The sequence below is a fragment of the Salvelinus fontinalis genome, chromosome 26 (assembly GCF_029448725.1).
Source record: "Salvelinus fontinalis isolate EN_2023a chromosome 26, ASM2944872v1, whole genome shotgun sequence".
Classification (NCBI taxonomy): domain Eukaryota; kingdom Metazoa; phylum Chordata; class Actinopteri; order Salmoniformes; family Salmonidae; genus Salvelinus; species Salvelinus fontinalis.
Window position 1 is genome coordinate 36,410,593 of NC_074690.1, and position 23,957 is coordinate 36,434,549.

The following is a 23,957-nucleotide window of genomic DNA, read 5'->3' on the forward strand; positions in this document are numbered from 1 at the left end:
TGCCATTATATGATACAATATCCAGTTCTTGTTGCTTTTACAACTTGTCTCGGTCCTATCATCAACTGATTTCAGCCAGTGGATTGACTGCATTGTTCGAATGGAATGTTGGCAAATTGGCAGTTAATTCGAAAAATGTTTGGAATCATTCCTCTAAAACTGGCTGGCAAGCTAGCTAACAAACATACAGTGCAGATAAAATATTGTGTAAAACAATGAATTTGAATAATTTATCACAGAAGTGGCAAACCATGGTTGACAACTCCCTGACTAAAATTACTGACCTTTTATCCCATCATAAGAAGGTTCATGTCCATTCTAGTATTGGAATTCCTATAGTCTGAGTCGATAAGGAATTTCCCTTGACCACAAATTGGGGAAAACAAACATTCTTTCCCAGTCACCCCCATTGTCAGAGCCAACTTCGGCGTAGATTTTTTATTATACAGATACAACAAAACACACCGTATAGCTGCTTTGTTGTTCAATGTACATGTAACGTTAACCAGATAAAAAAATACAGACCTATGGATCACAATGCTCCCACGTAGGGAAATAGAGCCTTCTGAAGAGCCCTGTGGCTTCAGGCGATTTGGCATGGAGGAGTGGGGAAATGTGGGGACCCGGTGTCCATGTAGGCTACACGTAGCTGTGTGTGGAAAACATTTCATCACTAGTAAGACATTTAACTTGTTTAGTATAGTCCATTTTGTTTGTGTTATTGGTCTTGCCTAGTGTAATGTTCTGGTCGGTAGCTAGTTAGCACCCACTCACCTGGCTGCTAGCACCGTCATGAAAAGGGGCATGAGGGAAGCCTTACAATATTACGTTTTTCTAAGTAGTGAGAACGCTCTGGAGCAGGCAATGTTGAAAAGTAAATCTTTACACAAGTTGTACATTCATTAAATGTAGTTTTGTAATTGACTAAAACAAGGAGACAACAGGAAATTGTGTTTGTTTCACAGCAAAAACCTTTTCAATGGGGTAACCACAAGTTGTTTTCCTATTCGTTCTATCTAATACCGATTGGGGACTATATCAGCAGAGCTTGAAGATTATATTGACTTTTTATGAATATTCAAGAAAATAAATACATTTTTTCGAAATAGAACTTCATTAATTTGCCATTATCATGACAGCAAACAGAGCAATTCTGTATGAAAATAAGAAAACAATTGTATTATACGATAGTTAATACCTTAAGACCTAAAGGTCTTGACTTTTTCCAAATGTTGTTACGTTACAGACGTTTTCTAAAAATGATGATTAAATAAATAAAAGGGAGGGCTTTCTGGGTGGGAAACAACCCATGGATGAGTTTCCGTGTGGGTCCTGCTTTTTGTTACAAATCCATAGGCTTATCAACACTAAAGATAATCATATCATTAACGTAACATTCCTTTTAGAAAAACAACGGCAACGCTAGCTATTCTCTCTTGGAATTGGAAAGGACTAAATTGTCCTATCAAACATTCCAGCTGTCTTGATATCCTGGCATGAAACCATATTGACACAGCAATGCTCCAAGAAACACACCCGCTACAAAAGGACGCACATAGAACAGAGAACCATTTGGACAAACTGGCTGTTTTTTCATCATATAAGAAACTCAAAATCACCATCTTGGGTAAAAGCGAATAATAAAAAGGCAGGATCCCTTTCCTTAACTGTAGCCATGATGGAAATAAAATTGCCTTTATTCATATGTATGCTCCAAATACATATGATCCTACGTTTTTTTGATTTACTAAACAGCATATTGTCAGAATTAACTGAATTCTAACTGGTTGTTGGGACAGACATGAAAACCATTTCGGAAATGCAGGACAAATCTAATAAGACAAACTACAATCCGCAAGCGACCAAAAGCTCTACAACATATGTCTGATCACAACCTCATTGATGCCTGGTGAGCACATACTCCAAAAGCAAGAGAGTACACTTTCTACTCAAATAGGCATAAAACATTCTCTCGAAATGTAATTTATATTATCTACACCTGTATCTTCTACAATTAAGAAAATAGAAACATATGAGCTCGTCTGATCACCACGCTTACTACTGCCAACTGCACATTTCAGATTCCCCTAAAAAGAGCCACTACAAAATCCTACATTCTGGGATCAATTTGAAATTAAACTAAATGAATTAATGATGATCAATAGAAGTGTAGTCGATGACCCCAGGATTCTATGGAATGCTGTAAAAATAATGCAACTGCATTAGCATACGGGTTGAATAAATCCCAATTAAAAGGTGTCAGAATGTAAAATGTTAACTGCATTAGAGCGTTCTCAACCAACAATCTTTTCAGAGCAGGTAGCTACGGCGCATTCGGAAAGATTCAGACCCCTTGACTTTTTCCACATTTTGTTACATTACAGCCTTATTCTAAAAAAACATATCTTTTTTTTAAATCCCTCAATCTACACACAATACCCCATAAAGACAAAGCAAAAAAAGGTTATATTTTGTGCACATTAAAAAAATTAAAACCTGAAATATTACATTTACATAAGTATTCAGACCCTTTACTCAGCACTTTGTTGAAGCACCTTTGGCAGCGAATACAGCCTTGAGTCTTCTTGGGTATGACGCTACAAGCTTGGCACACCTGTATTGGGGGAGTTTCTCCCGTTCTTCTCTGCAGATCCTCGCAAGCCATCCAGGTTGGATGGGGAGCGTCGCTGCAAAGCTATTTTCAGGTTTCGATCGGGTTCAAGTCCAGGCTCAAAGACTCCAGCATTGTCTTGGCTGTGTGCTTAGGGTCATTGTCCTGTTGGAAGATGAACCTTCACCCCAGTCTGAGGTCCTGAGCGCTCTGGAGCAGGTTTCCATCAAGGATCACTCTGTACTTTGCTCCCTTCATCATTCCCTCTATTCTGACAAGTCTCCCAGTCCCTGCCGCCTAATAACATCCCCACAGCACATTGCTGCTACCACCATGCTTCACCGTAGGGATGGTGCCAGGTTTCCTCCAGACGCAACGCTTGGCATTCAGATCAAAGAGTTCAATATTGGTTTCATCAGATCAGAGAATCTTGTTTCTCATGGTCAGAGTCCTTTAGGTGGCTTTTGGCAAACTCCAAGCGGGCTGTCATGTGCCTTTTACTGAAGAGGGGCTTCCGTCTGGCAACTCTGCCATAAAGGCCTGATTGGTGGAGTGCTGCAGAGATGGTTGTCCTTCAGGAAGGTTCTTCCATCCCCACAGAGGAACTATGGAACTGTCAGAGTGACCATTGGGTTCTTGGTTACCTCCCTGACCAAGGCTATTCTCCTCCGATTGCTCAGCTTGACAGCCAGCTCTAGAGTGTTGGTGGTTCCAAACTTCTTTCCTTTAAGAATGTTGGAGGCCACTGTGTTCTTGGGGACCTTCAATGCGGCAGACAGTTTTTGGTACCCTTCTCCAGATCTGTGCTTCGACACAATCCTGTCTCGGAGCTCTACAGACAATTCCATCGACCTCATGGCTTGGTTTTTGCTCTGACATGCACTGTCAACTGTGGGACCTTATATACAGGTGCGTGCCTTTTCAATCAATTGAATTTACCACAGGTAGACTCCAATCAAGTTGTTGAAACATCTCAAGGATGATCAATGGAAACAGGATGCACCTGAGCTCAATTTCAAGTCACATAGCAAAGGGGTTGAACACTTATGTAAATAAGGTATTTCTGTTTTCTGAAAAGCTTTTTTCGCTTTGTCATTATGGGGTATTTTGTGTAGATTGAGGAACTAATTAATTGAATCCATTTTAGAATAAGGCTGTAACTAAACAAATGTTGAAAAAGTCAAGGGGTCTGAATACTTTCAGAATGCACTGTATATACAGTACCAGTCAAAAGTTTGGACACACCAACTCAAGAGTTTTTCATAATTTTACTGTTTTCTATATTGTAGAATAATAGGGAAGACATCAAAACTATGAAATAACACATATGGAATCATGTAGTAACAAATCATTTTGATGACTCTATCGGTGATTTACTTAGAATTCAAGGCACACTTAACCAGCATGGCTACCACAGCATTCTGCATTAATACACCATCCTATCTGGTTTGCGCTTAGTGGGACTATCATATGTTTTTCAACAGGACAATGACCCAAAACACACCTTCAGTCTGTGTAAGGGCTACCTCAACCCAGTTGAGATGGTTTGAGATGAGTTGGACCGCAGAGTGAAGGAAAAGCATCCAACAAGTGCTCAACATATGTGGGAACTTCTTCAAGACTGTTGGAAATGCATTCCAGGTGACTACCTCATGAAGCTGGTTGAGAAAATGCCAAGAATGTGCAAAGCTGTCATCAAGGCAAAGGGTGGCTATTTTGAAGAATCTCAAATATATTTTGATTACTACATGATTCCATATGTGTTATTTCATAGTTTTGATGTCTTCACTATTATTCTACAATGTAGAAAACAGTAAAAATATAGAAAAACTCTTGAAAGGTAGGTGTCCAAACTTTTGACTGGTACTGCATATGTGACCAATAGATGCATATCTGTATTCCTAGTCATGTGAAATCCATTGGAGCCTAATGAATTGATTGAAATTGACTGATTTACTTATATGAATTGTAACTCAGAAATCTTTGTTGCATGCTGCGTTTATATTCTTGTTCAGTGTAGGCGGTCTTGCATCCCTGTGTACTGTAAAAGCGGCAGTTGTAAAAGGTTTCAACTTCAGAGAATGAGAATCGATCTGGATACAGTACAGGAAAACACTACTGTTTCTGTCTAGACCGGCCACTCCCCAGTAAAAGCATCTTCAAAACTCTTTTTTACATTTTTCTATTCCTTTAGCCCATTATTGACATTGGCTATTATTTGCAGGTTTGATTGTTACATAGCGCAGGGTTGACAGTATTTACAAAAAAAATTACCATTTTGAAGGACAGATGGAAAATATATTTTTGTCTTCCATTGGTCAAAGCAAGAAAGAAACATCAAAGCCCGACAAAGGTTCAAAAGAGAACATGGACAGAACATAACATCCTGGTTGGGAGGTGGACGAAGAGGGATTGTCTGATTCCTAGCCTAAAGCTTCCTGTGTATACAGGGATAACAACGTCCCTCCTTTCAGGGGGCGACTGTTCCAGAGTCTGTTTACAGGAGGAGAGTTTAGTCTCGGTCCGACAGGAGCTCAGAGCGCCGTCACTCCCAGCATCCCTGCAGAGAGCTCCTTCCCCCCCATGAGGTCCTGCAGGGTGGGGGTTATGGGTGTTGCATCTCTCTGCGGGGCCTGCAGGAGATCCTCCACAACCACGCACCCAGGCTTGGAGCGATGCCGCTTGAACGCCTGCTTCTCTGCCCTGCTCCTGGGCGGGGGCAGGCCGTCACAGAGGCGAGTGCAGGAGGTGGCGGCAAGGCCGCATAAGGAGGGCTCGTCCGACTGGGAGGAGCTCTCTGAACTGCCCCCGGAAGGGGGGTCCATGAAGGCGTGGTGGCTGAGACGCCCCATGCGGGGTGTAGGGTCTGTGGTGCCACCAGGGGAGCCGCCGTTACATACGGGTGCTCCGTGAGCAAGCAGAGGAGCGCAGAGTACAGTGCATTTCAAGGTTTCCACGGTCTTCATCTTACTCCGTTTCTTCTGCAGAGGGAGAAGGGTTGGGGACAGAGGGTGGAAAGATTGAGGAGCGGAAGATTTGACTTGTCGAGGTTGGCGATGAGAGATCATGTTCATAAGACAGTTATACTCTGAGAGTATGAGAGAGAGACGTTCCTTGAGATAGGGACACTATTCCATCCATACCTTTTTATTAGCTGGTAGAAAAGTCAGTGGTTCAACAGTGCGCGGTGACTCTGGACCTGCGAGCACAAGGAGGAAACCAAGTAAATTACTTTTTGGTTTTTTACTGTTGAAACAATATTATCAATCAGCAAAACAAAAACTATCATAAATATAAATGACAAAGATCAAGATCCAAAGTCAAGTTATATTTGTATTCATCAGCAACAAAGAAATCACAAGGGAGTACACTACACATAACATAGTCATAGGTAAACTTGCCTTCAGTGGTGGGTAACTGGAAGGAGCCCGAGTGCAGGAGAGGATATGACATTCCTCTCTTCAAGCTCATGTCTTCATATTCCCAGAAACGCCTGAGAGGAACAGATGTGTTCGTTCGATTAGGACAAGACTTAAACACAGTATCCGGATGACACAATGTGCATCTCAACAATATTGTGCAGGCGAGTGTGTGGTGTCCCTTGGATGGGATAACTCCCATTCAAGGGTACCTTTAAGGACTTCATAACACGTTCGTAAGCAGTACATAAGCACAACCAATGGTGTTCCACCCCTAGTGTAGATACCTCTCTGGGCAGCAGTAGCTATAGCTCTTGGGTATAGGAGGCTCTGGGTCTGTGGAGGGAGGCTCAATGGCAGACATGCGACTGTGCTGGACACAGAGCAGCAACCCCAGGAACAAACACAACACCAGGCACAGCAGGAGGTAACTCTGCCTTTCAGACACCTACAACATAGGCAGAGCAAAACTAACACACAGTGCAGCAAAGTGGTGTGGGTTGGTAAAGACTTTAAAGAAATATACAATTCATTCACTGCTGCATTCCAGGTTTGGGACCAATTCCATGTCAATTCAGGAGGCCAAACTTCCTTGTTCAAAAGTAATGAATAGGACTTGTTTACTTACCGAATTGACTGACATGAAATTGACCCCAACCCTGCTGCATTCAATAGGCTAGGTAGGTATGAGGTATCTACCTGGCTCTGCAGCTGACTGACTCCGACAGACAGGTTGAGAACCAGCTGTGTGATGTCCTCCAGCTGGCCCTGCAACGACTGGATGGACTCCGTCTGTCTCTGGTCCTATAGGGATCCAGGAAACTAATGAGCTGGCCAATCACAAACACTCCCACAAGCCACATTCCCATACATTGCCAATCACAGCTTGATTTTTGATTGATTAACATCCAACCAGAGCCTTTCACACGACAGCCTTGACATTCTCATTATTCAAAAGGCCAAAACGGTGCGAGATTCCATCTTAAGATGGGCTACGTAGTATGTAACACTCTACACAAACACATTGAAGGTGGCCCTCCACTCCCCACCTGCTCCTCTGCTATCCTGGATGTGTTCTGCAGTTTGATGATGGTTTTGTTGAAAGCCCTCTGCATCTCTTCCATCTGCCTTCGGTACCTTCAATTCAAAGACAAACATCACCATCTAAACCTTCAAGGGACTGACTGTGTTCAAATGGAATTGAAAGCACTGGTCACTTCAACAGCATTTCACTTTGACATTGGACATTTTAACGAAGGCTGACTGGATGATGTACAATGCTTACCTCTGACTGAGCTGCTCCAGGTAGCGTCCGCTCAGCGACATGTTCATCTCCAGGGCCTTGATGCGGTTGTTGAGCCTCATGAACACAGACTCCTTCTGGCTGGTGGAGCCGTGCATCAGGTTCCCGTTCGCCTGTTCCGTGGGTTTGTGGAGCTCTGCGTAGAAGTCTGAGGAGGAAGGAGAGGGGGAGGGTGGGGGAAGCAGCTGCTGCCCGTTGCCATGGGGCGACGAGGTGAAGAGGATGTCCTCCACAAGCTCTGCTTCCCCCTTGGTTTCCGTTGTGACAGCCTGGCCACGTGAGGGGGGTTCTGTCATAACCACGGCGGGGACGGAGCGGGACTCCCCAGGAGTAGTGTTGCCACTGCCAGCAGCACTCTCTGGTTCAGCTGTGGGGGCGGGAGGCTGCTGCTGCTCTGTGGGGGTGGAGACAGTGGGGAGGGGATGGGGATCGACCACATGTGGGGGGTGGATGACCGGGATGTCTTGTTTGGCAGGCTGGTCGTCCAGACAGGGCCTCTCTACAGGGGCTCTCCAACTCTGCTCTAGGGGGCCACTGGGGCTGGAGGTGGTGACAGTGGGAAAAGGCTGCCTGTTCTCCTCCTGCTGCACCTCCCGGTTCTTCTCTGCCCCAGTGGCGGGCTGCTTCTGCCTGGGCAGGTCTCTCGAGGAGGCCTGGTGTGGAGGCTCCACGGTAGGGGTGGGCCTAGTGGCAGAGCTGGCGGTGTCGATGGAACTGGGTCTGGGCAGGGTGGAGCTCTGGCTGGGCTCCAGGTAGGGCAGCTCAGTGCTGGGCTCTCTCTCTCCCACTGCCTCCGTCTCAACCCATGGAAGGAGTGGTGGGGCTTCAGTGGGACTTGCTCCCCTCTCCCCAAAGGCAGAGCTGGCTTCTCTCTCCTGAGGCTGTTCCCCAAGAGTGTGAGGCTGCTGTGGGGTCTGAGTGGCCGTGGGGGAGATGGTGAGCTGCTGTGACGTGGTGGTGGTGGTTCCTGGGTCTGGGGGTGCCTCTGGCTCCCTCTCCTGGCTGGTGCAGGTCCTTTGAACGGAACACTGGTGGAGGAGGTACTCCTGGAAGGAGGCGGAGCAGGAGCAAGAATAGGAGGAAGACAGGCCGCAGTAGTCAAGGCTTTCTTGCTGTCGGAGGCCAGGGCAATGGTGCACCTCTCTGTCCCTCCCTTCCTCTTCCGTATCTTCCTCTTCCTCCTCCTCCAGCATAGTAACTATGAACTGGACCTCCTCCTCCTCTATAGGAGTCACAACCGTCTCCTCCCCAGTTAGATTCTCTAGTTTGGGTTCCTCTCTGACAGGGGGTTCTGGAGTAGGGGGCTCTGGTGTGGGATCCTCTGTGGTAGTGACAGGGTGTTCTGGTACCTCAGACTGTTCCACACCTACAGTGTCAGGCCTGGAACAGAGAGACGGGGACATGAGCTACTACAGCGGCAAAATAACATTATTATGCACATCCAAGCACAGTACATGCTAGGCAGAAACTCGACGGAGTCTTACTAATGACAAAGTTATCTCTAATTTATCCTGGTAAATGTCATTGCTTAAAAAAAAATAAAAAACGTTTTAAATGACAAGATGTGTGAGATCATTGTAAATGTAGATAAAGTAAAAGACTAGGCTAAGAAGTGAATGGTTGGCTGGTACTTACACAGGGCTGACGGTGGAGGTGGTGTCGGGGTCAGATGATTTACTGGCAGTCATATTCACTTCCTGGCCTGAGAAGTTCCCTTCCCCTGGTCCTCCTCCCAGCACGTTGACTTTAATGTTGTTCACCATGTTCAGAATGACATCTGGAACAACAGGGCAGCCCGTTAGTGAATACTTATCCCAGTCACTGAATCCATCTCCACATTGGCTTCGCAAAAGGAGAGCGACTCAAGTATGACACAGCACATTCTTTCAATATTGATATGCAGTTTGATACCATATTTGTGTGACTGGTGTAACAGGATATTTAGCTGGCTGTACGTGTCGGTAACTCACCCTTGGCTGATCCTATGAGGTCATTTGACGCCTCGTCCTCTACAGGAACATATCCAGGAGGATAATCTGAGGGTCACACAGCAGAGCGATAACACTACACTTACCAACATCAGTCACCCAAACAGTTCAAAGGTGAGAGGTAACATGTACATATAAAACCTGCAGTAGAGTCGCTTCAGGACTTCAGACGTAAACATTATATTACATCAGGTCTCCTCATGAAAGTGAAAATGTTGTTGTGTACATGTAACAACATATAAAATGACCATTGGTCAATGTGTCATATCTTATACAGCATTCACTGTCTTGGTGATTGTGATATGACAGGTATTCAAGCTACTGTAGAAGAGGCTCTCCTCTCACCGAGGTGGTCATCCTGGTCGCCATCCTGGTCTTCCGGTCTGTCCAGGGGGTCAGCGATCTCCTCGTACTCCTCCACCATACTCGTTCCAAACACCCTTCAACAGAGCGGAGAGAAACCGCTCTAAGCCATCTCACATAGTTGTGTTTTTGAATGAGATTGAGGATTGCCAAAGAATGGCCTACATTGACTGGTGGCCATATTGGTGAAGAGCTGTTATACCTTCTAGGAGCCACTAGAGGGAAGACAGAGATAGCCAGTAGCCCAGTAATAACACACCAAGTAGGTCGAATAATAGTTAAGGTTATTATAAGAATCCTAAAGGAAAAGGTTTCAACTAGGATATCTACTATCCAACTGGGACTTGAAAATACTACAAATCCCACAGTACTTACTATGACTGTGATATGTGGTTGTCTCACCTAGCTACTTTAAAATGAATGCACTAACTGTAAGTCGTTCTGAATAAAATGTAGTCATTATCAAGGCTGTATGCGTGGTTGAGTCTTTGGTCCCTTACAATAATGACCCCCATGGTCCATAGTGATTGGATTTGGTACGTTATTTTCCAGTTTCCTTAAAAATATATATATATATAAACTGACTAACAGAAATGGAATAATGTGTCCCTGAACAAAGGGGGGGGTCAAAATAAAAACTAACAGTCAGTATCTGGTGTGGCCACCAGCTGCATTAAGTACTGCAGTGCATCTCCTCATGGACTGGATCAGATTTGCCAGTTCTTGCTGTGAGATGTTACCCCACTCTTCCACCAAGGCGCTTCCACCAATTAATGAACATACACCTGTGGAACGGTCGTTAAGACACTAACAGCTTACAGACGGTAGGCAATTAAGGTCACAGTTATGAAAACTTAGAACACTAAAGAGGCCTTTCTCCTGACTCTGAAAAACACCAAAAGAAAGTTTCCCAGAGTCCCTGCTCATCTGCGTGAACGTGCATTAGGCATGCTGCAAGGAGGCATGAGGACTGCAGATGTGGCCAGGGCAATAAATTGCAATGTCCGTACTGTGAGACGCCTAAGACAGCGCTACAGGGAGACAGGACGGACAGCTGATTGTCCTCACAGTGGTAGACCTTGTGTAACAAGCTATCTTGCTACCTTGTGTAGCAAGTTCCCGGACATTTCTGGGGAGAATGGCCCTAGCCCTCACCCTCCGATCCAACAGGTCCCAGACGTGCTCAATGGGATTGAGATCCAGGCTCTGCGCTGGCCATGGCAGAACACTGACATTCCTGTCTTGCAGGAAATCACTCACAGAACGAGCAGTATGGCTGGTGGCATTGTCATGCTGGAGGATCATGTCCACCTCCAAATCGATCCCGCACCAGAGTACAGGCCTCGGTGTAATGTTCATTCCTTCGACGATAAACGCGAATCCGACCATCACCCCTGGTGAGACAAAACCGCGACTCGTCAGTGAAGAGCATTTTTTGCCAGTCCTGTCTGGTCCAGCGACGGTGGGTTTGTGCCCATAGGCAACGTTGTTGCCGGTGAGGACCTGCCTTACAACAGGCCTACAAGCCCTCAGTCCAGCCTATTGTGGACAGTCTGAGCACTGATGGAGGGATTGTGCGTTCCTGGTGTAACTCGGGCAGTTGTTGTTGCCATCCTGCCTGTACCTGTCCCGAAGGTGTGATGTTCGGATGTACCGATCCTGTGCAGGTGTTGTTGACTAGCAGTCCCAGATGCAACAGTCCTCTCGGCTCAGCCTTACCAACTGGTTTAGGAGGGGCGACTAGGGGCATATTTTTACCACTCCTACTCTATTACATAACCCCCCCCACACACACTATCTTCAGTTTGCTGGTAATCCATTGGCAAACATTACTGTACAATACCTGTGGATTCGGTAAATGTATGCTTTTTACAGCTCGCTATATGTTTTCTTTATATTAGCTGCGATTTTCCCAATTACCTTCTAAAATGTTCCATTAATTCAGTGTTTTTCTATTCATTGCCTACCTTACGAGACTGAGAGGGCAGAAGTGTTCAGATCCATGGTGAGAGACCAGCTCCACCTGCGATGAAACACAGACATCATTTATATCCAGGAAACAGGCATCAGCGCATGGTGGGATTTGGCCGGTGGCCAAATTCTCATTGAACTCGTGGGACAAATAGAAATCGTGGGACAAATAGAAGTATGTTGTTAACGTTGATGCTTTTCTGGGTGACCAGCGACAAGCTAGCGCGCTTTGAAGCTGTGATCAAACATCCGTGCCCTAAAGAATGGGTTTCTCTACAGTAAAAATGATATGGAATTCTCATGAGTGACATGACTAGATGAATGATAATATTTACAAATATATTTTGATTGGCTTGGTCCAGATTGTATAGATTCTGTGCTACCTGGCCTGCAGTAAGCTAGGGCTGATCAGCTAGCAAGCATCTCCTACTGTTAGCATTGTGACTAAACATTCCCTCCACTCCTATCTACATGCTCCTCCACAGACCGACCACCTCTAAGAGAGAAATGGGCTAACCTTTATGTACTTGGTGAACATCTGAAGCAGGAGAAACAAGAGAAGAGAAACAAATAATTACAAGAAGAAACATGCACACATGCATTTAAAACAGGACCGAGTGTATGAACGCTGGTTCCTGCTCCAGTCCTGAGACTGTGAGATAATGTGAGATAATGTCTAGATGCTTTTTATAGTGGAGATCAAGTTTATAAATTGCCTGGCTGGGCTGATGAGACAGTGGATTGCGCAGTCAGATGGAACAGATTAAAAAGGCATTTTAACGTCATAGATTTGGCCGGTGGTAACTTGTGGAATAGACACCGGCTGGAAAGCCGTTGAATAATTGTAAACTATTACTCTAGAATGAAAGGAACAGCATACATACACAGGCCTGCAGGATTTGAGTAAAGTGGGGGATACTCTAGTATTGATTATCTTTTCTTTTCATTTAAATAAGAAGTCCCATTCAGAGTACCTCTTCCCCCCCCAAAAAACCTGAAAGAGTAGAGTGGGAGTAGAGAAGGAACAGGAGGACGCCATACACACCTTGACATATTTGGTATACAGATGCTCATCCAGAGGGAAACTCTGAACAGTGCGCTCGTCCCGAGCATGAAAAGTTCCCCACTTCACCCACTTGTTGGTTGGATACCTGACGGAGCATCATCCAACATCATTCAACCTACTGATCTATCCTTAGTGCAGTAGTAGTGACTGTTTCTGTTTGTAGCATTTAGGATGTTCAGTATCAAAATGACAGATTAAAAGATATCAAAATGAGACATTCCTATTGGGGTCGTGTTCATTCGGCACCAAAAATAAGAAAACTGACAAATACAGGGAGAATATCTGGTAAAAAAAATAAACAGCACTCATTTTTGTTTCAGTTTCTAAACGGTTTAAAATGTAATTGTTTTGTTGTTGAAACGGAGGAGAGGAGCCGTGGTAAAAAAAATGGGGAACATATTCTGCTGTTCTATCACTTGTGCAATGATGTCCGAGGGGGGGGGGTGTTCGTTATTTGCAGTAACTTCTTTGTTGTTGTAATATCCCAAACGGACGTGGCAGTTTCACCAATTTAAGGACACCAGCTTTAAATGAACATGATGCAGGTCAAACCTGTCACTGATGGAGACCAGGAAGTCTTTGGGTGTGGAAGAGAAGAGCTCAAAGTTAGCGATGTCCAACTGCTTCACCTGGATGGGATCACACAGCTCGATGATGAACCTGAAGAAGAAAGAAAGAAAGAAAGAAAGAAAGAAAGAAAGAAAGAAAGAAAGAAAGAAAGAAAGAAAGAAAGAAAGAAAGAAAGAAAGAAAGAAAGAGAAAAGATGAAAAAAAAGAGAGAGAAAGAATGAGAGAGGATGTTGAGGGATGAGGATACAGTAGGTGGTGAGTGGAGTAGTGGATGTTGTTCTACCTGTGGTTATAAAGGGAAAAAGCAACAGGGAGGTTTTACAGGAAGTATAAGGATAAGGACAGAAGACATTTTTGAGAGACAGAAACACATGAACTCTCAAGAGCAGCAACACACAGGGATCTAGACACACACACTCACCAGATCTTGTTGCTGCAGGGATTTAACATGTAATGATCCATGCTCTCCATTAATATGGCTGAAGTGCTCTGAGAAACAAAGATCCTTCCATCAAAATCTGCAAAGCTAGACATAAAAATCTATATATTAGATAGGTTTGCAGGGTGACAGTTTGAAATAGATACCTTAGCCTCTGGGTTAGAACCCAGGATCTTTGCCCCACACTCCACCGATGCATAGTTGTTGAAGTTCTTCTGCACCTTCTTTACAGCGTGGGAGCCGCCGTTGGTGGAGGTATGAGTGGCCTGAGCTATGAAGAGAGATAGACTTTTAAATCAAAACCAGTGATTGATTTGAGTGACTGAGACGGGCCAGGAACACCATCTATCTTACTCTTCTCTGTCTCCACCTCCATCATTTTCTTCTTCCACTCGTCAAAGGTGGGGTTGTCCTCCGGATCCTTGGTTGCCACGCTGGGATCTGTCTCTGTGGCAATGTGTGAGATCAAACCCTAAGAATAGCAGTCAACAGACAAGCATCAGACCTGGGTCAAATACATACTGTCTGTGTGTCAAATACTTTCATTTGAGTTCGGGATGATTAAACTCGGAGGTTGTTACTTTTGGAACTATCGGCATCAGAAAACGTTATTGCCGTGCAACAAAATGTTGGTGTTTCTCTACCGGTTCTTTGAGCATGTGGGAGGCGTTGGCCACCTGAGCCAGCCCCACTGAGGCCTGACCTGCCTGGGCCGGAGGGGGGTCTATGTCAGTCTTGGTGCCCTTTCCCAGGGCATTGGATGTGTTCTCCAGGACAACAGGAAGACTACATAGGGGGACAATAGAAAGACAGCCTACATTCAAAAAATGGATTCGAACCTGAGCACCACTTAACCTGCTGATTTAAGCCTAGCCATTAGCTCTCTGGGTTCAGTCCTCTAGTAAGGCTACCAACCACAGGAGCACCTCCGTTACACTGACCTGGTGAGGGTGCCGTCAAAGGGGTTGGTTTCTCCAGCTTCACAGTCGGCTAAGGCCAGATCAGCATCACTGGATTCTGACAAAGGGACATCAGACACAATTTCCTCTGGTACACTAGAGGATGAGCTAGGGGTGCTGGAGGGGTCTTCGGGGATGGGGTTGAGGACAGGGGCAGATGGTGGAGGAGAGAGGTCAGAGGCGGGTGTTGGATTCTGCTCTTGTGTGACAACGGCCTCTGGAGGTGGCTGCTCAGCCTCTGGCCAGACCTCTGGCCGTGCTGCCTCTTGCTCCTTCTCTGCTACAGAATCCTCCAGGTCCAACGTCTGGGAAACATCATCACGGCACTAAAACACCGAACTTAGTATTGATGGCCCACGAAAACCACCCACCAGCCTGAGCCATACGTGCTGTATAACCTTTAACGCTAAAAAGATTTCAGGAACAATCAAAATGTCTGATCAATAGGTCACTAAAGAGAGAGAGAGACATCTGCTTCACATCTAGTAAGCAAGCCAGGGTGGAGTAGTTTTTAGGATTCATCATTGCAGTACCGTGTGGACCCCAGGAGCAGTAGGTTGTAACAGTTAAATGGGGGATCTAAATAAACCAAACGAATACCTTGACATGCTCCTTGTCCTCCACCTCTGTGCCTGGAGTCTCCGTCTCCTCCCCTGCTAGGCCCTGCTGCTGTGTCTCCACCTCCTCTCCCTCTGGCAGCACCTCCTCTTCAGATAGGTACTGGGCATACTGGGACCCCCAGCCCTCCTCTACCTGAACAACACCCTAACAGACGGGACAGGAAGGAAACTTTCGTTGCTGTTTGATCCAACATTAAAAGAAACGTGTGTCAACAGAAAAGTTGCTTATATTAGGTATGTAGAAAGAAAATTAAAACATCTTATGGTCCAACAAGTGGGGCAGGTTATGTACCCTGTGATGGGACTTGTCGCCTGGGTCTTCCTCTCCACTGCTGTCCTGAGCAGGTGCAGGCATGCTCTGAACCTCTGGGGGCTGCTCTGCGCAGCCAACATATTTAGTTGGGTGCCTGGGGAAAACACAGGAGAAGACATCAGTGTTATTGTTTTGGGCAAGGTGAGTAGAGTTAGGAGAGACGAGAGTAATGGGAAAAGTGGAATTGGAATTTCAGCTTACTTCCCGAATCGGCTTCATTTAGATTAAATTGACCCCGAATCCTGTTAAGATGTGGCAATATCCTGTAACCTAGCGTCACTATGTTTACTATACCAACAAGGACAAGCCGTAATCAGAAGGAAAACAACTTGATTTCAAAGAATCCATGAATGAGTCATGAGCAATCAGAGGGGGCTGCTTCCCAGCAGTCAGACCTGAGTGAGGTGATATGGGAACGACCAGGTGGCTGACACTACGAGAGAGACACATTTTATCTTATCACTGTGGGGGGCTGGCCAGGCTGGAGGTCAAAGTCAAAACCTAAAGCCATGTGGCTGCACAGAGAAAATGACAACTGCATGCCGTCTGTTGACAGTCTGACGGTGTGACAGGGAAATGGACAAGTCAATGTCACAGCTGTCCTGTTCATCCTGGCATGGGACAACAGAGATCTCCGGTCAGTCATAACAAGGCTTTAAATAGTTCCACTAACAACAATGTCAAATTCCTACTAGGGACAAAGGTCCTTGTCTTGAGCTCCAGTGTCAAAATACTTCAACACAAACTTGGCCTTGTCAACAGCAAGTCTATTGTCTAGTAGTGAGGTTTATAGGGTAAGTTATCTACTCTGCTTGGCTCTGCTTGAGTCTGGTAAGACACAAATACTGTAAGCTGTACAGTGTTTGTTTACCTTTTAATTCATAGCCAACAGTCTTAATGTAACCCCTGAGAAGCCATGCTGATTTTAAGGCACTAGACAATGAATAACGTATCAGAGTGTGTGGCCATTTTAACAACAGAATGAATTGTGGAAGGACATGTACTCCCGAGCATCTGCTGACCAACTGGCAAGTTTCTTCACTGACATTTTCAACCTGTCCCTGGCCGAGTCTGTAATACCAACATGTTTCAAGCAGACCAGCATAGTCTCTGTGCCCAAGAACACTAAGGTAACCTGCCTAAATGACTACCGACCCATAGCACTCACGTCTGTAGCCATGAAGTGCTTTGAAAAGCTGGTCATGGCTAACATCAACACCATCATCCCAGAAACCCTAGACGCACTCCAATTTGCATACCACCCCAACAGATCCACAGATGATGCAATCTCTATTGCACTCCACACTGCCCTTTCCCACCTGGACAAAAGGAACACCTACGTGAGAATGCTGTTCATTGACTACAATTTAGTGTACAACACCATAATGCCCTCAAAGCTCATCAATAAGCCACGCTGGGAATAAACACCTCCCTCTGCAACTGGATCCTAGACTTACTGATGGGCCGCCCCCAGGTGGTAAGGGTAGGTAACAACACATCTGCACGCTTGTCCTCAACACAGGGGCCCCTAAGGGGTGCATGCTTTGTCCCCTCCTGTACTCCCTGTTCACCCATGACCGCATTGCCAAGACAGCCTATAAGGAGATCAGAGACCTGGCAGTGTGGTGCCATGACAATAACCTCTTCCTCAACGTGATCAAGATAGAGGAGATGATCGTGGACTACAGGAGAAAGAGGGCCGAGCATGCCCCCATTCTCATCGATGGAGCTGTAGTGGAGCAGGTTGAGAGCTTCAAGTTCCTTGGTGTCCACATCACCAACAAACTATCATGGTCCAAACACACCAAGACAGTCGTGAAGAGGGCACGACAAAGCCTATTCCCCCTCAGGAGACTGAAAAGATTTGGCATGGGTCCTCAGATCCTCAAACAGTTATACAGCTGCACCATCGAGAGCATCCTGACTGGCTGAGTCACCGCCTGGTATGGCAACTGCTCGGACTGCGACCGCAAGGCGCTACAGAAGGTAGTGCGTACGGCCCAGTACATCACTGGAGCCAAGCTTCCTGCTAGTCAGAACCTCTATACCAGGCGGTGTCAGAGGAAGAACCTGAAAATTGCCAAAGTCTCCAGCCACCCTAGTCATAGACTGTTCTCTCTGCTACCGCACGGCAAGCTGTACCGGAGTGCCAAGTCTACGTCCAAAAGGCTTCTTAACAGCTTCTACCCCCAAGCCATAAGACTGCTGAACAGCTAATCAAATGCCTACCCGGATTTTTGCATTGACCCCCCCCCGCCACACACACACACTTTTTCCTATGCTGCTGCTACTCGCTGTTTATTATCTATGCATAGTCACTTTACCAATACCTACATGTACATATTACCTCAATTACCTCGACTAACCTGTTCCCCCGCACATTGACTCGGTTCCGGCACCCCCAGTATATAGCCTCGTTATTGTTATTTTGTTGCTCTTTTATAAAAAAAATGTACATTCATTTATTTAGTAAATATTGTATTATCTTAAACTGCATTGTTGGTTAAGGGCTTGTAAGTAAGCATTTCACGGTAAGGTTTACACCTGTTGTATTCGGCGCATGTGACAAATAGATTTTGATTTAGGCAGTAGAAAGAAACAATGACAGTAAAGCAAAAGTAGGCCTACTTGCCAAATATAGTAAAATGTCATCAAAACCATTAGCCAAGACTACATCCCTACACGTCTGAGGAATTTCAATGATGAGTCAAGTTCAAATAGGCTAAACTATTATCTGACATCACCTATGCTTCACGGAGTCGTGTCTGAACGAGGACATGGTTAATATAAATCTAGCTGGTTTTTCTATGCATCCGCATGACAGAACAACAGTGTCTTGACAACTCAAGGGCAGGGGTGTGTCTCTCTTTGTTAACAACAGATCGTAGGCGATCCCTAATATTAAGGAAGTCTCGAGGTTCTGCTCGCCAGATTGAGAATAGCTCATGATAAGCTGTAGACCATACTACACTGAACAAAAATATAAACGCAACACGTAAAGTGTTGGTCCCATATTTCATGAGCTGAAATAGAAGATCCTAGAAATATTCCATACACATAAAAAGCTTATTTCTCTCAAATGCTGTGTACAAATTTGGTTACAGACCTGGTAGTGAGCATTTCTCCTTTGCCAAGATATGCCTCAGCTGTCAGGTGGATGGATTATCAAGATGCTGATTAAACAAACAGCATGATCATTACACAGGTGCACCTTGTGCTGGGGGGCAATAAAATACCACTCTAAAATGTGCAGTTTTGTCATACAACACAATGCCACAGATGTCTCAAGTTGAGGGAGTGTGCAATTGGCATGCTGACTGCAGGAATGTCAACCAGAGCTGTTGCCAGATATTTGAATGTTAATTTCTCTACCATAAGCCGCCAACATCGTTTTAGAGAGTTTGGCAGTACAACCAACCGGCCTCACAACCGCAGACCACGTGTAACCATGCCAGCATAGGACCTCCACATCTGGCTTTTTCACCTGCTGCATCGTCTGAGCCCAGCCACCCCGGACAGCTGATTAAAACTGTGGGCTTGCACAACCAAATCATTTTGGCACAAACTGTAAGAAACCGTCTCTGGGAAGCTCATCTGCGTGCTCGTCGTCCTCACCAAGGTCTTGACATGACTGCAGGTCGGCGTTGTAACAGACTTCAGTGGGCAAATGCTCAACTTCGATGGCCTCTTGCACGCTGGAGAAGTGTGCTCTTCACAGATGAATCCTGATTTCAACTGTACCGGTGGTAACTTGAATGCACAGAGATACTGTGACGGGATCCTGTCGGGCCATTCATTCGCCGCCAACACCTCACGTTTCAGCATGATAATGCACAGCCCCATGTCGCAAGGATCTGTACACAATTCCTGGAAGATGAAAATGTTGCAGTTCTTCCATGGCCTGCATACTCACCAGACATGTCACCCATTGAGCATGTTTGGGATGCTCTAGATCAACATGTACAACTGCATGTTCCAGTTCCCGCCAATATCCAGCAACTTTGCACAGCCATTGAAGACGAGTGGGACACAATCCACAGGCCACAATCAACAGCCTGAATAACTACATGCAAAGGAGATGTGTGAGGCAAATGGTGGTGACACCAGATACTGACTGGTTCTGATCCATGCCCCTTACTATTTTTAAAGGTATCTGTGACCAACAGATGCATATCTGTATTCCCAGTTATGTGAAATCCATAGATTAGGGCCTAATGAATTCACTTCAATTGACGGATTTCCTTATATGAACTGTAACTCAGTAAAATCTTCGATGTCATCTACAAAATAGCTTCCAATACTCTACTCAGCAAACTGGATGCAGTCTATCACAGTGCCATCCATTTTGTTACCAAATCACCTTATACAACCCACCACTGCGACCTGTATGTTCTAGTCGGCTGGCCCTCGCTACATATTCGTCGCCAGTCCCACTGGCTCCAGGTCATCTATAAGTCTATGCTAGGTAAAGCTCCGCCTTATCTCAGTTCACTGGTCACGATAACAACACCCACCCGTAGCACACGTTACAGCAAGTATATCTCACTGATCATCCCCAAAGCCAACACCTCATTTGGCCGCCTTTCCTTACAGTTCTCTGCTGCCAGTGACTGGAACGAATTGCAAAAAGTTGGAGACTTTTATTTCCCTCACCAACTTTAAACATCAGCTATCTGAGCAGCTAACCGATCGCTGCAGCTGTACATAGTCCATCTGTAAATAGCCCACCCAATCGACCTACCTCATCCCCATATGGTTTTTATTTTATTTACTTTTCTGCTCTTTTGCACACCAGTATCTCTACTTGCACATCATCATCTGCTTTATCACTCCAGTGTTAATCTGATAAATTGTTATTATTCGCTCCTATGGCCTATTTATTGCCTACCTCCTCATGCATTTTGCACACACTTTTTTTCTACTGTGTCATTGACTTGTTTATTGTGTTATTGGCTTGTTTATTGTTTACTCCATGTGTAACTCTGTGTTGTTGTCTGAGTCACACTGCTTTGCTTTATTTTGGCCAGGTCGCAGTTGTAAATGAGAACTTGTTCTCAACTAGTTAAATAAAGGTGAAATAAATATACTTTTTAAAATTTATTTTTTAAAGGTCTAACACCACAGGCCAAAAAGGTGACTGAAAATGTGACTGAAAAATCGTCACTGGTATTGACAACGGAAGACTGCTGGTCTCTGATCCCATGTATCACACAGTATTTTCTGCCGTTGAGGTCTTGAGAAAGGCACTTAACCCTCCATAAAGTAAAATACTGCACTGACAGGCTACTGTATAAAACACGTGGTCCGTCAACCCTCCATCTGGAGAGCTACTGGGTGTGCAGGCTTTTGATCCAACCCTGCTCAAACGCACCAGAGTCAGCTTATCAAGGTCCTGTTGAGCCACTAATATTTTACAATGTGGTGTGTTCAGGCATGAATGGAGCAAAAGCCTGCACACCCAGTAGCTCTCCTGGAAACTCATGGAGGATGGTTGGCCACCCTGCAACATTACATTATCAAATATGTTTTATGTCATTATAAAATAGTTCCCTCATTCAGTGAACCAGGGATCTAATGGCTAAGGTGGGAGAGGTAGCTAACTAAGATGTTTATCTATTTGTAAGGTTAAAATATTCAGTGTTCAGGGGAGATCTTGACAGCATAGGAGTTACTTGTCAATTAGGCTATTCTAAGATTTAAAAAAAAAAAAATGTCAGAATTACATGGCCAGTATTGAATAGCGGAAAATCCTAGCCAATTTTGAGCGCTTGAGAGACGGTTTTATAACCAGAGTATGCAGCATTGGTTTCAACTGAGCACCCGTATCAACTGTGGTTATACACGAGTGCTGATGGAAAGTTTTTAGGACATTAATACAATAATGACATTAATACAAGCTAATAGCTAAATAGTTAACTAGCAAGATAGCCAATTCAAAACACAGTGTAGTTTGGCAGGTTATCTAGTTAGTATAATGTATATCATTATTTTATCTACCTCTCTCCCCTCTGGCAAGGCCCACTGGCACACACAGGTGATGCATACACCATGACTTTTCCAGGATTTTCCTTGCTGACCAAAAATTATGCATTGATCTCAAAAACACATCTCGCAACTGCATAATTGAAAGACCGCTTGTGCTCGTCAATGCAGGCCTACAATAATTATACTCTGACGCTCTCTGCAGAAATTGGGAGGACACTGATCCAATTCTGATCGGAGTAGCCTAACTATTTCATATTGTGATTTTTGCACGATTTTTTACTTGCCCCAGGCAAGCAAACAAGCGTTAATGTCGAGCCCTGTCTAAATGTACTACAGAGATGAAACCACTCTCTCCTGCTGAGCTACAATGTAGGAATTCCAGGCATATGCGTTGTTAGTGGCTGTGACGTAAGGTTCAGCCAGGAGTTGATGGACAGTCAGAAGACCGAATTAAATGGCAGGAGGGACATATCAGCTTCAAGTGGTGTCACATTTCACATCCTGCTTCACACAGGCAAAAGAGACAGCCCTGATTCTCACAGACACAGGAGTATATCACTCAATGCAAGCCATTTCAATCTATGTTCTCCACAAATCGATTTATAAGCTAGAATGTCTGTCGGAACCGACTTGTTGACCATGTAACGTACGTAGCGAACGACAGAGCAGCGGAATAATTTAGTGTGAGAAACCAGGCTAGGTTTTGACCTTTCCTCGAAAGGTCTTCAGGCTATTTAAATATTTGACTGAGTATGAATGTAGCATTGATGTGTAGTTAAAGTAAACTAGGTGCATTCTTCTCCATAAGCACCTCTGGATGGACCATGTCATCTGTTGTGTCAAAGGATTTACAGCCAGGGGTCAAGACCTAATCTCAGCGAGCCTGCTAGCTGACTGACTAACGTTACGTGGGCTGTAATCCCCTCAAGAGCTGAAAAGTCAAATCCATGACTGTCTTTCACAGAACACACGCCCTCAGGCTCAATACTGGCTGTGCAACAATCCAGCAAAGCAATGGCATACAATGCAGTGCCAGTTTTTTGACTTGATCTATTTTTAAAAGCTGTCCTATTCAGTATTATATAGGAGTGTTGTTTATTCAACTAATAGTTCCATGTTTGTTGCAATGGTGATGGATGGTGAGGCAGGATGAGGGCGGCACTTGATGGATTGTTGACATACCCTGAATTTGATAGCTAACTAGCTAACGACAACGAAAACAAAACAATAACACGGAAAAATGAACAGTTGAATTGAGCTAGTTAGGTATAGTAACTGGCAAACTGCATTTGACATCTCAGACGAGTCGACTGAACTAGCTACAGTAGCTGGCTACTGTATAGTATAGAGTTACGTTAACTTACCACTTGGCTAGACAGCGAGTTGCTAGCTACCACTAAAAAACTAGCTAGCAGCAAGCTAGTTAACGTTATGCTTGTTGTAGTTTATTATTTTAGCATCTCTTCGACTTTTGAATAACGACTTTTGAATAACGTTACTAAGTGATACAAAAAATCTTTCTTGATATGAAAGTGAAAGAAAGTACTGTAAGGCTTTACTTACCAACACGGTAAAAACACAATTAGGCACACTGTCACAACTCGCCACAGTCTCTTTTTCATCATCATCCCGCAGGGACCAACATTCTCGCCGTTTACCTACAAATGTATCAATACTGTCGTTATTCAACAGTTGTATGTTTTAAGTCAACGAAGTAGCTATCTAACTTCTGAATTGACAAGCTACAGATCCGACATATAAAATTGCTAGCTAGCTAGTTTCCTAAAAGTGTACTGTGCTGTTGACTGTCAAATCCAGTGGTTGTGTGTACTGTCTGGAGACCTTGCGCACCGCCAACCTGCCCCAGCTGTCATCGTGTCCCCCGCTCTGTCCAATGAAAACGCAGTAAAGTCAAAGACAGTACAGTATGAAGATAAGCAGAAACTGCTTCTCTAATAGAAATCTCCGATATAGCTTTTAGTCGATGTCATGGCGACGTTAAACTCATGAGCAGACACGTCCAACTGTCATCTCGCGCCGAACTGCGCATGTGCACGCCGTCAACTCAAAAGCAGCTTTCGAAATAAAGTTGTTTTTGACGAAAATGAAAACGTGTCAGTTTGTCACTTTCACGAGGCTATAATAATAACATGTTCCGCTACTTAAGATATTGGCTCGAATCCAGGTTGTGCCTTTAGATTTCGAGAAAATTAACAACTAAGAAAGTTTAGTAAGATGGCACAGACAGATATGGCATCTCTGCATCTAGCCCTCAACCGCAAGGCTCTCCAGAGGGTGTTGCAGTCTGCCCAACGCCTCACCGGGGACACGCTGCCTGCCCTCCAGGACA

General features: G+C 44.8%; 1 protein-coding gene across 4 annotated transcripts; it reads right to left on the reverse strand.

Annotated features, from left to right (window-relative positions):
- Positions 1-407: 407 nt before the first annotated feature.
- Positions 408-23,638, reverse strand: LOC129824206 (SUN domain-containing ossification factor-like). 4 transcript variants are annotated; one of them, XM_055883667.1, is made up of 23 exons: positions 23,459-23,638; positions 23,171-23,265; positions 15,602-15,716; positions 15,290-15,454; positions 14,672-15,015; positions 14,375-14,516; positions 14,085-14,202; positions 13,877-14,001; positions 13,713-13,780; positions 13,274-13,381; positions 12,701-12,806; positions 12,173-12,193; positions 11,652-11,707; positions 9,667-9,761; positions 9,304-9,369; positions 8,969-9,110; positions 7,316-8,713; positions 7,080-7,167; positions 6,730-6,834; positions 6,318-6,478; positions 6,013-6,104; positions 5,755-5,810; positions 408-5,592 (listed from the first exon to the last, which is right to left on the reverse strand). In XM_055883667.1, the coding sequence occupies exons 2-23, from the start codon at positions 23,233-23,235 to the stop codon at positions 5,146-5,148; spliced, it is 4,083 nt and encodes a 1,360-aa protein (XP_055739642.1). In that variant the 5' UTR covers positions 23,236-23,265; positions 23,459-23,638; the 3' UTR covers positions 408-5,145. The 4 variants fall into 4 exon arrangements, with proteins under 4 accessions (XP_055739642.1, XP_055739644.1, XP_055739645.1 ...); XM_055883669.1 differs by having other exon boundaries at positions 14,672-14,994; positions 23,171-23,638; XM_055883670.1 differs by having other exon boundaries at positions 14,438-14,516; positions 23,171-23,638.
- Positions 23,639-23,957: the final 319 nt, after the last annotated feature.

Excerpts from the sequence above, each read along its gene's own strand:
- LOC129824206 (XM_055883667.1), bottom strand. The coding sequence starts at position 23,235 with ATGATGATGAAAAAGAGACTGTGGCGAGTTGTGACAGTGTGCCTAATT. Across the intron at positions 13,781-13,876 it reads GTTCTAACCCAGAGGCTAAG|AGCACTTCAGCCATATTAAT; the intron begins GTATCTATTTCA and ends TTTGTTTCTCAG. Across the intron at positions 13,382-13,712 it reads CCCTGCAGCAACAAGATCTG|GTTCATCATCGAGCTGTGTG; the intron begins GTGAGTGTGTGT and ends TTTCTTCTTCAG.